Genomic DNA, 12,583 nt, shown 5'->3' with positions numbered 1-12,583 from the left:
AGAGAGAGAGAGAGAGAGAGAGAGAGAGAGAGAGGAGAGAGAGAGAGAGACTAAACAGAACAAATATAACAGAGACAGCTAGAGAGAGAGAGAGAGAGAGAGAGAGAGAGAGAGAGAGAGAGCATCTCAAAATAAGTTGGACCTATAACTTAGGGGTCATTCATAAGAGATGTTCATCCAAAGTGAGATCGCGTGGTGGAAACCCTCGAGTCCAGCAATTACCTGGCGGAGCTCCAGGTGAGATGAGCTAAGCAAGGAAGCTCTCGTCCAGCAGGTGATTGGAGATACTCGTTCAACTGGAGAATTTGAAGGTCAGTTTCGTATCGTTCATCCTCTGTTTTTCGGGTATTTTGAAGAGTTCTAAGGCTTATCTAAAGTCAAGAGGCCTTTTTTTTGTTTGTATAAATATATATATATATATATATATATATATATATATATATATATGATTTATATATATATAAATATATATATATATATATATATATATATATATATATATAATTTATAGATATACTGTATATATGAGGCCCTTTGCGTCTATAGGCGTAAGAGGAGATTATATATATATATATATATATATATATATATATATATATATACATATATATATATATATATATATATATATATATATATATATAAATTGCTGAAAACCCTATTTCATAAGTCAATACATCCTTAGTCAGAAAGAATCACGCCAAAATCCAAAGGCTGAGATTCAATAAAAAGAAAATAATAGGGTTTAATGGAAGCAGGCGAAAAAAAAAATCTGGTTTATACTTTAAAATTGCCTATGAAATGTTCTTGTTGCGTATGACTCATTTATAATTAAAACATTGATATGGCTGGAGGAAATAGTTGGGGATCTTCATTATGCCTTGCTGTGAAAATCTGTAGACATTCAGTAATTCAGCATCTGTCATGAAAGACTCGTTTTCTCCGCATAGCATGACGAAGTTACCCCCTTACTGATGATTAAAATGTAATAGATACTGATTGTAATAATTTTTATTTCACTGTATTATCAGGTATTCAATTTTTCTTGTTAATACTTTCTTAATTGTTAATTTGTTCCCATCATTTATTTATTTCCTTATTTCCTTTCCTCACTGGGCTATTTTTCCCTATTGGAGCCCTTGGGCTTATAACATCTTGCTTTTCCAACTAGGGTTGTAGCTTGGCTAGTAATAATAATAATAATAATAATAATAATAATAATAATAATAATAATAATATCTGACAAACCAGTGTATGTGCAGTAGATGTAATGGTGATTTCCCAACCACATCGCGACGACTTACATAAAAAGTATAATTGTTCATATTATAAAAATATATTTTTATAAAAGTAAAATATGATTAAAACTGTAAAAATCTGATTCTCTTCTAACCCTGAATTCATCTCTGTGATAAGTGTCTAACTGATTTAGTTGTCTGCTAAGAAGTTAGAGCGACCCTTTTTCAATGCTAACTTAGTAAGGAACTTAGGAGTCAACTAACTCTTAGAGAGGTTTTATGAATAATATTTAGCACGAAATTAGCTTAGTATTTAACTAAATGCAGATGTAGTTCCCAACTAGGCTCAGCAAGGTTTTAAGAATTCTGATTTACAAAGTTATATAGATAAAACAGTAAGTGGAGAAAAATCTAAGTGGAAAGAAAACTTAAATTATATTAGATACTACAAAAAGGAAGTTGCTGTTTATAAAACAATAAAAGTAGGTTATAAGAAAATATTCCATTTTTTTTTCTTTTTTTTTTTTTGACAGATGGATAAGCGGACCTTTCTCCCCTTGGCCGTAGTAACTGGATTTATACTGGCTTCAACTATAGTTGATACAAGTAAGTATCTATCTATCTATCTATTTGTCTATCTATCTATCTATCTATCTATCTAACAGGTAATAAATAATTGCAGACATTTATTCATGCCTTCTTCATGAGACCTAATACTACACTGTATTCTAGAATTCTTATTCCAGCTCTGGCCAAGACGTCTAATGATCTTCCTAATCAGGTAGTTGAATCGGTATCGGTGGAACTAAAAGTTCAGACTTGCAGCTAATATTTTTATGTTGAACATGCTGGCATAATTTTCTTTTTATAGTTTATTTATGAAAGATCTATTCTGATGTCGTTACTGTTTTTCAAATACGTTATTCTAATTGTTCATTACTCCTCTTGTAGTTTATTTGTTTCCTTGTTTCATATCTTCACTGAGCTATTTTTCCCCGTTTGAACCCTTGTGGTTATAGAATCATGCTTTTCCATCTAGAGTTGTAATAATAATAATAATAATAATAATAATAATGACAATATTAATAAAATAATAATAATAATAATAATAATAATAATAATAATAATAATAATAATAATAATAATAATAATAATAATAATAATAATAATAGTATTAGTAATAATAATAATAATAATATAGTTATATTTTTTAATTCTTTTGACATCACTATTTCTACAACGATTTTTTTTTTTCATAAATCCAAGGCAGGATTTTAGTAGACGTTGCCAAGTTCCAGTCAGGAGAGAAAGCCACGATCAATTCCATGCTGGATGGTGGCATGGACAGCTTCCCAACAATGGATCAGGTAAATACTAGATTTGAAAAAAAAATTGTAGTTGAGTAGAAGTGAGTTCAAGTACCCAAACAAATACACATAGGAATATACAAATATCTATGCACAATAAAATAAGCCTATATATATATATATATATATATATATATATATATATATATATATATATATATATATATGTATATATATACATATATACATATACATATATATGTATATATATATATTTATATATATATTTATATATATATATATCCATAGATCTGTGCATATTTGTATACACAGTATATATATATATATATATATATATATATATATATGTATGTATATATATACATATGTATATATGTATATATATATATACATATGTATATATGTATATGTATATATATATATATATATATATATATATATATATATGTATATGCACATATATATATACTTATGTATATATATGTGTGTATATATACATATATATACAGTAATATATATTATATATATGTATATACACACACACACACACACACATATATATATATATATATATATATATATATATATCAGTCGTTACTAGTCCACTGGAGAACAATAGCCTCAGACATGTGCTCCCATGCTCTTCTGTTTATGGTTTTTCTATTGCCTGTTTATACACGCAAATTATCTTAGCTCGTCAATCTATCGTTTTCTCCACCTTTTCCTACTTCTTTTGCAATCTCTAAAGACCTATTCTGTTATCATTAGTGTACATCTATTGCCTGTCATTCTCATTATATGTCCTGCCTATGTTCATTTCTCTTATTTTACAAGTTGTTAGAATATCTTCAACTTTAGTTTGCTCTCTTATCCATGTTGCTATTTTGCTCTTACTTTGTGTTATTCCTATTATTAATCTTTTCATATCTCTTTGAGTTGTAACTAGCTTATTTTCTAAGGATTTATTAAGGCTTTAAGTTTCTGAAGCATAACTTAATACTGGTAATACCATATTAAATACTCTTGTTTTTAGAGAAAGTGGCATTTTAATTTTCATAATTTTTCCATAAGATAATATAACCCATTGTATTAGATGTCCATAATTGCCTAAAAGTCATATGATTATGATTACCGTTTGTCATGATAGGTTACGATGACCCTCCACTTGCGACTCCGACATTTCACTTCACACATTCCTCTTCTAAGTTACGCCACTGAAGGGTCAAGCGAAGAATTCTTAGTTGGTGAGACAGTGAAGAAGTTTTATTACTTATATTGTTCAATTAAACTATTTTATATTTATCAAGAGTTTCAGGTCTTGTTTGCAATTATCAGAATTTCTAACAAGGTATTTTATTGATTAAAAAGGGTGGAATGGGTTTCTCAAGCATTTTTGTGGACCTATCAATAAATGTACACGAATAATTATTAAATTAGATTTTCTCTGCAAAGTCGAATTATTATCATTTAATTTTTCATGAAGAACTACTTGTAAAGCAAATATTTTTTCATTCATATAATTTAGCAATGACAAAATATAATATATACTTTATTTCTATGAAATACATATATCCAGATGAAGCCCACTTTTTCATTGGACAGAATTGGTGCCGAAGAAAAAGAACATGCATGTTTTCTGCTGCAATGGGCTTGTGTCAGAGGCGATCAGATACGAACCTAAAATGTTCAAGTGGGTTCACATTGGTGTTGGACTGAACCTTACAGCGCGTACTCTCTACGTTGAAAATGACGATATCGTGAGTCTTTTTGTGATTTCAATGAACAGATGAGAGATAAGAAATCTTCTGAAAAGTTGACTTGGGCTTTTCGAAGATACCTTGAGAAACCAAATTAGTATATTAATTTTTCATGATTTTTTTTTTGGAGTGATTTTGATGATTCAAATGAGATAAAAAATCTTTTGAAAAAGTTGACTTGGGCTTTTCGAAGATTTCTTGAGAAACCAAATCAGTATATTGAGTTTTCATATTTTTTGGGGGGTGGGGGGGAGGGGGATTTCAATGATTCAAATGAGATAAAAAAATATCTTTTGAAAAAGTTGACATGGACTTTTCGAATATTTCTTGCGAAACCAAATTGGTGTATTAATGTTTTTGGTATTTCAGATAACAAAAATCAATTTGAAAATTGATTATTCTAAAATGCCAGCTGGAAATAAACTAGAAGTGGCTGGTGGGGGTCGTTTCGTCCTGGGCCAGAGGCTTTACTCCACCTCTGGTGGCTTCCACATCCTTGAATCGCTGGATGGTGAAATTGCTGACTACAAGGTCTACGACACTCTCCTCACGCCAAGAGAGATTGCCGATATACTTAACTGCCAGAACGTAATTGTGTCTCGTCCTCCCATCATCTCGCTAAAAAACGGGAGCCTGGAACGCGTTGGCTCAGTAGTCCTTCGCCAGATATATCTGGATACGGTCTGCAGTCAATATTCGACCGAGTTCTATTTATTTTTCCCCGAGAAGAGGAATTTCCATGACTCGAAATCATGGTGCGAGAAGATCAAAGGGAGTTTGATTCTCCCCCAAAATCCAGAACTGAATGAGAAGCTCTTCCACACTTTCTGGCCATATCGCGAGCAGTGCCAGGACATCTGGACTCACCTTTACTGGCTTGGTTTTGAAGGATCTCTCAAAACCCTCACTTGGCAAAGACTAAGCGATGGGAGGCCTCTAGACTGGTTCAATTTCCTTTCACAGTACAAAACAGTAACGAAGGAATTCCAGTGTGCAGCTGCAGTCAGCCACGACGCCTATAAATGGGCAGCTTGTCCCTGTGAAATCGAAGTCTGTATCTTGTGCAATTTCACGACCCATCCAGAGCTGAGATTGCGAGGACTATGTAAAATTTCATTATGGGATCGAACCTACTCTTTCAGAGAAAGTGCCAATTACAGTCTTCTGTTTGATGGGTTGGCGCACACGATGATTAATTTTCAGGGTGGCACCTGGGTCATGAGGAGTCGTCTCTATCCTGATCTTGGTGCCAAAATGGTTCTCAAGAGACGGGGAGAATATCCCGTTGGTGTCCACACGTGGGAAATATTTGGCGATAGGTGCCCAGAGAAAAAGGTTAGTCAGAAAAAGCGTACTTGTAAAAGGTTGTAATGAGCTGCTTGTGGAGTACATGGAGAATTGTATATATAAGAAACTCAAGAAACGTAAACGAACAAATAAAAAGAGGAAAATATTAATCAGCAAAGGATGAAAAGGGCTCAAATATCATGATAGTTTGCGTCATCTGTTCGTATCTTTAGCTACATCTAAAAGTGTTTTCCTTGCATGAAGTTGTGGGATATAAAAACAGGATTTGTGAATGGAACGTGCATTGATTGTTTGTAGATGATTCTTTGCTGATTTGGGATAGTGAGGAGAATCTCCAAAATAAGGTGAGAGTGTTTGAAAGTGTTTACAAGAGGAAATCCTTGAGAGTAAATATGAGTATGAGTAAGATAATTAAATGTTCAGGAACCAGGAAAATAAGGTTATGACTGGTGAAAGATTGGAGGTAGTTGATTTGTTGAATCGTTGGAACTTCAGAAGTTCAAACTTGCTGCAAATATTATGTTGAACAGGCTATCATGAGTCTCCCTTCATATTTTATATAGGACATATCTTTTCTAACGTTGCTGCTGCTCTTAAGATTTTCTATATTATTTGTTTATTACATTCCACGTAGATTATCTATTTCCTTATATCCTTTTTTCACTGGGTTATTTTTTCCTGTTGGAGCCCTTGGACTTATATTATTCAGCTTTTCCAACTAGGGTTGTAGCTTAGCTGGTAGCAATAACAACAACAAAAACAACAACAACAACAACAACAATAATAATAATAATAATAATAATAATAATAATTATTATTATTATAATAATAATAAGGGCTTTTTAGGATTTTACTTGATTGACCTAAGATTTATTAAATCTCACCCTTTTCATTCCATTTCTCAGACCAACATCTTACTAACATCATGCGACAGCGCTCAGTACACTTGCAACGACGGATCCTGCATCAAGAAGGATGCTCGGTGTGACCTGTCCGTGGATTGTGCAGATGAAAGCGACGAGATGAATTGCAATGTTATCCAGCTTCCTCCCGGTTACTCTGCGAAGATCCCGCCACCCAGCTACCTCTCGGAAGCTCTGCCGGTCTATGTATCGTTCAATATCACGTCCATCAAGGAATTTGATCTGGTTTCCTTCACGATCGGGGTAGATATGCTGATCACCACCAGGTGGGAGGACCGTCGGCTCAAGTACAAGAACTTACGGGCGAGTTATAGAGCCAACCAAGTGGAGATGGTCGATTCTGTTTGGACTCCAAAGCTGAAGTATCGAGATGGTACTTTAAGCTCTGCTGAGTTTTATGTTCATTCACAGGCCATCTATATCAAGCGTTTAACTGGACCGTTGCCCGATGACGATACGACCATTTTTGAAGGTACCGTAACTTGAAGCCCTCAAATCTATTTAGTTTTTTACATTGACTATGAAGAAAGGTACTTCTTTTATTGTTAGGAACTGATGAATTCGATAAATAGTTTGATTTTCTCATGAGAGAACGTTGTCTCTTATCTTATTCACATAGAAAGGCAGTTCTATTACTTTAAAACTATCAAACGCTAAAAATTCCCTACAGGGGTCTTTTGCTTACCTTTTCTTACTTTAACTTTAATTCAAGTGTTACTTTCCTGGTCAAATTACGCAAGTGAACCCTACTCTCTACAGGACCTAAAAGATCAGTTTATCGTATACATTCTTGGGTATTTTGCATATCACACTGCATGACTGGTGTTAATTGTCAAATCCACAGTCTTACGCTACTTATCCAAAAGGTTAAGTAGTTGCCTAATTTTACCTTAATACAATTAGCTTAAAGACTTCTGTTCTTCTTAATTTATTTACGAAATGACCTTCTGTGTTCTAGAAATCATGAACAAAAGTCTTTTCTTAAATTACTCAAATTAATTTCCTGATATTTCTCTCCAACAGTGTAAAAAAGCCGTAATTTTAATCAGAGATTCTCCGTAAAAATATAGTTATCATCCTCAATTTAGTAAAATACAGACGACCGTAATTTTACCATACTTTGTTATTATCTTTCACGGGTTGGTGACCGCAATATCACTCCTTTACGTTAATATATCCGATTTTAAAACAGTAAATGCTTGGCAACATTTCTACCAGGAATTTTCCCATTTTTTACGGCAAATGTTTAATAGTGAACTATGATACTATGCATTGATGAGATGCCTAATAATCAAATTTGTTTGCAGATACACTATACGGTGGAATAGGGAACACCCTGACTATGGAACAGGAGAATTCCTTCAGATTAAAGTGTTATTTTCACCTTCAGATGTACCCATTTGATCGTCAAATCTGCTCTATTGAATTCATCTTGCACGAGTTAACTACAGACTTGGGGGTTCTGGTTAAGGTAACTATTTTTCTATCTTTTATTGATAATTTATATAGTGGTTAACTTTGCAATAAGTTCATATTATTTACATTTTTATCCTAAAGTTTATCGTAGAAAGCTCATAATTTATAAATGCAAACATTACAAGTACTAAAGTTACATACGAAAGTAATTATCAGATTCTGTTAAAGGTAACTTTTTTCTTTTTTATTAATTAATTATACAATGGTTAAACTTTAAAATAAGGTCATATTATTTCATTTATTATCTTTTAGTTTATCGTACAAAGCTCATAATTTATAAATGCCAACGTTACAAGAACAAAAGTAACATATTAAAGTAATTAGCTGAAAAAATAGCTTTTACATTCACTTCCATATGATTTTATCAGACTATATCTATTACTAAAGACTCAACTCTTTATAAATTCAATCATTTTCCTGTCATCATCAATTAATCCGATTTGTACCTGAATCAAACTCCCCAATTGACATCAGTTCTGTAGTTCAATTTTTTTTTTTTTTTTTTTTTTACTATGACTCATAGATGGCTGCTTGTGTGACTTTGACTTATAAGCTGTTACTTTTCGAAATTTTAATAATTTTGATAACTCTAGTAATAATAATTGTAATAATAATTTTGATAATTTTGAAAATTTTGATAATTTTGAAAATTTTGATAATTTTGAAAATTTTGATAATTTTGAAAATTTTGATAATTTTGAAAATTTTGATAATTTTGAAAATTTTGATAATTTTGAAAATTTTGATAATTTTGAAAATTTTGATAATTTTGAAAATTTTGATAATTTTGAAAATTTTGATAATTTTGATAATTATTAATTTCAATAATTTTGATAATTTGCACTAAGCTTCTATATTACAGAAACTGAATGCAAATTATCTATACGATAATTGCTGTGACTGCAGTCATATGATGATGCATGCTATAGAAGCACCTTCCAAAAAGTATATTCTTAAAAACAAGAAATAAGTAATACAAGGAACTCTCTTTAGTAGAAAGTCTTGTCTTTCAGAAGGGTGATGGTGTGGTGTTCACTGGACAACGGAGGTTATTAGAATATTCTCTACTTTCGGAAATCTATAGTAATTTTACCAGAGATTCCGTTAGTTATGTTAAGGTAAGCTTCCATAGAATCTTTATGTCTATGATTTGTTTTCTACATAAGATTTTTAAACCCTTGAAAAGAGTTCCTTGTTCTAATCGATAAAATAATAGGCCTTTTAAGACCAATATATATACCATTGAAAGAGTATAATACTCTATTTTATCTGAGCTTATTAATCCAAAGTCATTGCTTTAACAAAATCATTAAAGCACAAAGCATTATTTCTCGATTCATGTAAAAATGTTCGAATCATTAGATCATAAAATTTTTTATCTAAATATAGTTGGAGGTAGAAGTCGATAATATATTTCAATTCTAAGTAAAATTTAGAGAAATATCCTTCCAATCCTAGGATACCACAAACTTTAGAAACAACTTATTGATCTTAATCGGAATTATCCTATGACACTCTTACCTGTTGAGGAAAATGTTTTTATGTTGACCAGGCTGACACGAGTCTTTTTATTGTTTATATATGACATATATGTTTTTGACGTTGTTAATAGTTTACGTAGGACATATCTGTTTTGACGCTGTTACTGTTTTTAGAACGCTATATTGTTAATTTATTCTCATCATTTATTTATTTCCTTATTTCCTTTCCCCACTGGGCTATTTTTCCCTGTTGGAGCCCTTGGGCTTATATCATCTTGCTTTTCCAGCTAGTGTTGTAGCTTGGCTAGTAATAATAATAATAATAATAATAATAATAATAATAATAATAATAATAATAATAATAATAATAATAATAATAATAATAATAATAATAACAGTTTGGAAGGTACTGCCAGAAAATTTCCATGACCGCAGTTTGTCCGAGAGTTATAACGAGAAGCTAGGAATTAATATCAGAAATGTCTACTAAGATTGACATATTGAAAGTTATTAATCATGTTTAGTTTTATAAGACATACGGAACCAGTGAATAGCTGTCGAAAGGCTGAAATTTTATCTCGTCTTAACTCAGTTACCCTGTAGGAGAGAAGTCTTTTTGTCAATGCCCCTCTTGTATTAAACTATAGGCATTAGTAAAGGGTTTTTGTAATGTCCCTCCGGTGCCTATCTACACTTGATTCTTAGTTTCCTACTTTTACTCTGTTCCCGTTCATTTTTTTTTTATCTAGTCCAACTTTTCATTTTCAATTCATTGTACATCTTCAGAGTCTTCCCCTACTTACCCGTCAGAGCTCAATGGTCTTCCCAGTTCCAACGCTAAGTCACATAGCCCAAATTCATTACATCCATCCATAAAAAATTATTTGCAACTCTATCAAGCAATAATTTTTCGTCATTAAAGGGAGCATATTAACTATTAAGAAGAATAGTTGTTCTTTTAAAGCTATACCGTTGAGTACATGGCTGTTGTTATGTTGACTTTTAAATCTACAGAAAAACAGATTCTGTACAAAGGCTTTACTGTCTTATGCTGAGTCTGTAAGGTTTAATTCTCCACGCGCTCGGTGACTGAGGTTACATAGTAGAAGTCTATGTACAAAAAAGCTACAGAAATGTTACAAGTAATCTATCTGAGATACAGTTTTATGCAGTTTGTCAACTTTCGCTACCATTTAAGATAAAACTTAATTCATGTGTATTATTGTTAATACTGTAGTCACCAATAAATTAAAAACACATCCACTCACTGCATTTTACCTTTCAATTTCTTAGCATTTATTGAAATAAGCCACTTTGCAATGTACTAGTTATATATTTTCCCTCTTATAATCCAGGTTATAATGGAGTTCCGGAATCTATTCGGGTATTACATCGGAAATACCTTCATCCCTACACTCATGCTGGTCCTCATATGTTATGGCTGTTTTTGGTTTGATCTCACCGACTTTCAGGTAACCATAAGATTTAATTTTCAAGTTTTTAATCTTTCAGATTCTATTTTCTGCTCTGATTATAAAATACAACACTTAAACTCATTGGTTGTTTCCATGCATCTCCAACCACAGAATGACATAAGTATCTTTTTATAGTTTATATATAAAAGATCTGTTCTAATGTTATTACTCTTCTTAAGATATATTATTTCAATTGCTCATTGCCTTTGTTGTAGTTTATTTATTTCCTTTCCTCACTGAGGTATTTTTTCCCCGGTTGGAGTCCTTGAATTTATAGCATCCTGTTTTTCAAACTAGTGCTTTAGCTTAGGTAGCAATAATAATAATAATAATAATAATAATAATAATAATAATAATAATAATAATAATAATAATAATAATATTAATAATAATAATAATAATGATAATAATAATAATAATAATAATAATAATAATAATAATAATAATAATAATAATAATAATACAGAGCTTGTAGCCTAGCTAATAATAATAATAATAATAATAATAATAATAATAATAATAATAATAATAATAATACAGAGCTTGTAGCCTAGCTAATAACAATAATAATAATAATAATAATAATAATAATAATAATAATAATAAAAGTAGCCAGATATAATTCAACATTTCCCAACACAATCACCTTGACTTCCAGGATCGCATCATGGTCTCCCTGACAGCTCTCTTGGTCTTGGCCACGTTCTTCTCCCAGATCAGCCAGTCCATCCCGAGAACATCCTACCTGAAGCTGATAGACGTCTGGTTCCTGGCTCTCATCACGGAGGTTTTTGCCATCATCGTATCCTTGGTCTTCATAGAGGTCCTCCGATTGAGAGTCCCGAATGGCACGATGATCAAAGTGGTGCCACTTAACAGTGCCACTTCCTCTCGGTTTGATAAGTTGTCCTCTATTCGTGGTTACGCTAACCCAGAGAGGTTAAATAGGTTGTTTATTCTGGTGTATCCAATAACACTCTTGATTCTGTTGTTTATATTCGTGTCGGTGACTACCAATAGTCTGTATGGTGAGATTGATTATAAATTGAATTGATTTTATTTGACATTTTATAGTCAATTACTTTCAGCGATGCAGATTTGCACCGACTCGCAGCGGTGCCCTTTTAGCTCGGAAAAGTTTCCTCATCGGTGATTGGTTAGAATTATCTCGTCCAACCAATCAGCGATCAGGAAACTTTTCCGAGCTAAAAGGGCACCGCTGCGAGTCGGTGCAAATCTGCATCGCTAAAAGAAATGGACTATAGTTATGTTAGAGTAAACTTAACTCATGGTAGGTTAACTCAAGAAAAGCGAAAAATTTATAAAAATCTATCGTTAGTGAATTATATCTTTAAGAGTATTTATCTCCCGGGAGAAATTATAGGTTAACCAAATTTACTTTGGAATACCAAGTAATGTTTTGTTTTCAATATACATTGTAAACTACATGAAAAATAACCAAAATTGTTTCTAGAATCAGCATGCTAATGACTTCCTGAAGAAATTCCACTAAATATTATGCCCTGGCCTTTTGACCATAGTTTTAGGATTTCAATGCTATTGTATGTAATGAGCAAGCAATTACATTTTAGTCATG

At 31.9% G+C, this 12,583-nt stretch overlaps 1 protein-coding gene across 1 annotated transcript in view; it reads left to right on the top strand.

Moving 5' to 3' along the window:
* The window catches only part of LOC137616815 (uncharacterized), a 21,910-nt gene extending 9,804 nt beyond the window's left edge, over positions 1-12,106 (top strand). The window contains exons 3-11 of the mRNA XM_068346780.1: positions 2,509-2,605; positions 3,714-3,810; positions 4,169-4,323; positions 4,693-5,658; positions 6,537-7,026; positions 7,862-8,025; positions 9,044-9,148; positions 10,867-10,983; positions 11,645-12,106. Of these exons, the coding sequence (XP_068202881.1) occupies positions 2,509-2,605; positions 3,714-3,810; positions 4,169-4,323; positions 4,693-5,658; positions 6,537-7,026; positions 7,862-8,025; positions 9,044-9,148; positions 10,867-10,983; positions 11,645-12,040 (2,587 nt within the window). The 3' untranslated portion in view covers positions 12,041-12,106. The remainder of the gene's footprint in view (positions 1-2,508; positions 2,606-3,713; positions 3,811-4,168; positions 4,324-4,692; positions 5,659-6,536; positions 7,027-7,861; positions 8,026-9,043; positions 9,149-10,866; positions 10,984-11,644) is intronic.
* The last annotated feature ends 477 nt before the right edge of the window (positions 12,107-12,583 follow it).

This window comes from Palaemon carinicauda, chromosome 2, assembly GCF_036898095.1.
Source record: "Palaemon carinicauda isolate YSFRI2023 chromosome 2, ASM3689809v2, whole genome shotgun sequence".
Classification (NCBI taxonomy): domain Eukaryota; kingdom Metazoa; phylum Arthropoda; class Malacostraca; order Decapoda; family Palaemonidae; genus Palaemon; species Palaemon carinicauda.
Note: the sequence above shows the minus strand (reverse complement) of the source record. Positions and strands in the feature narration are given on the sequence as shown.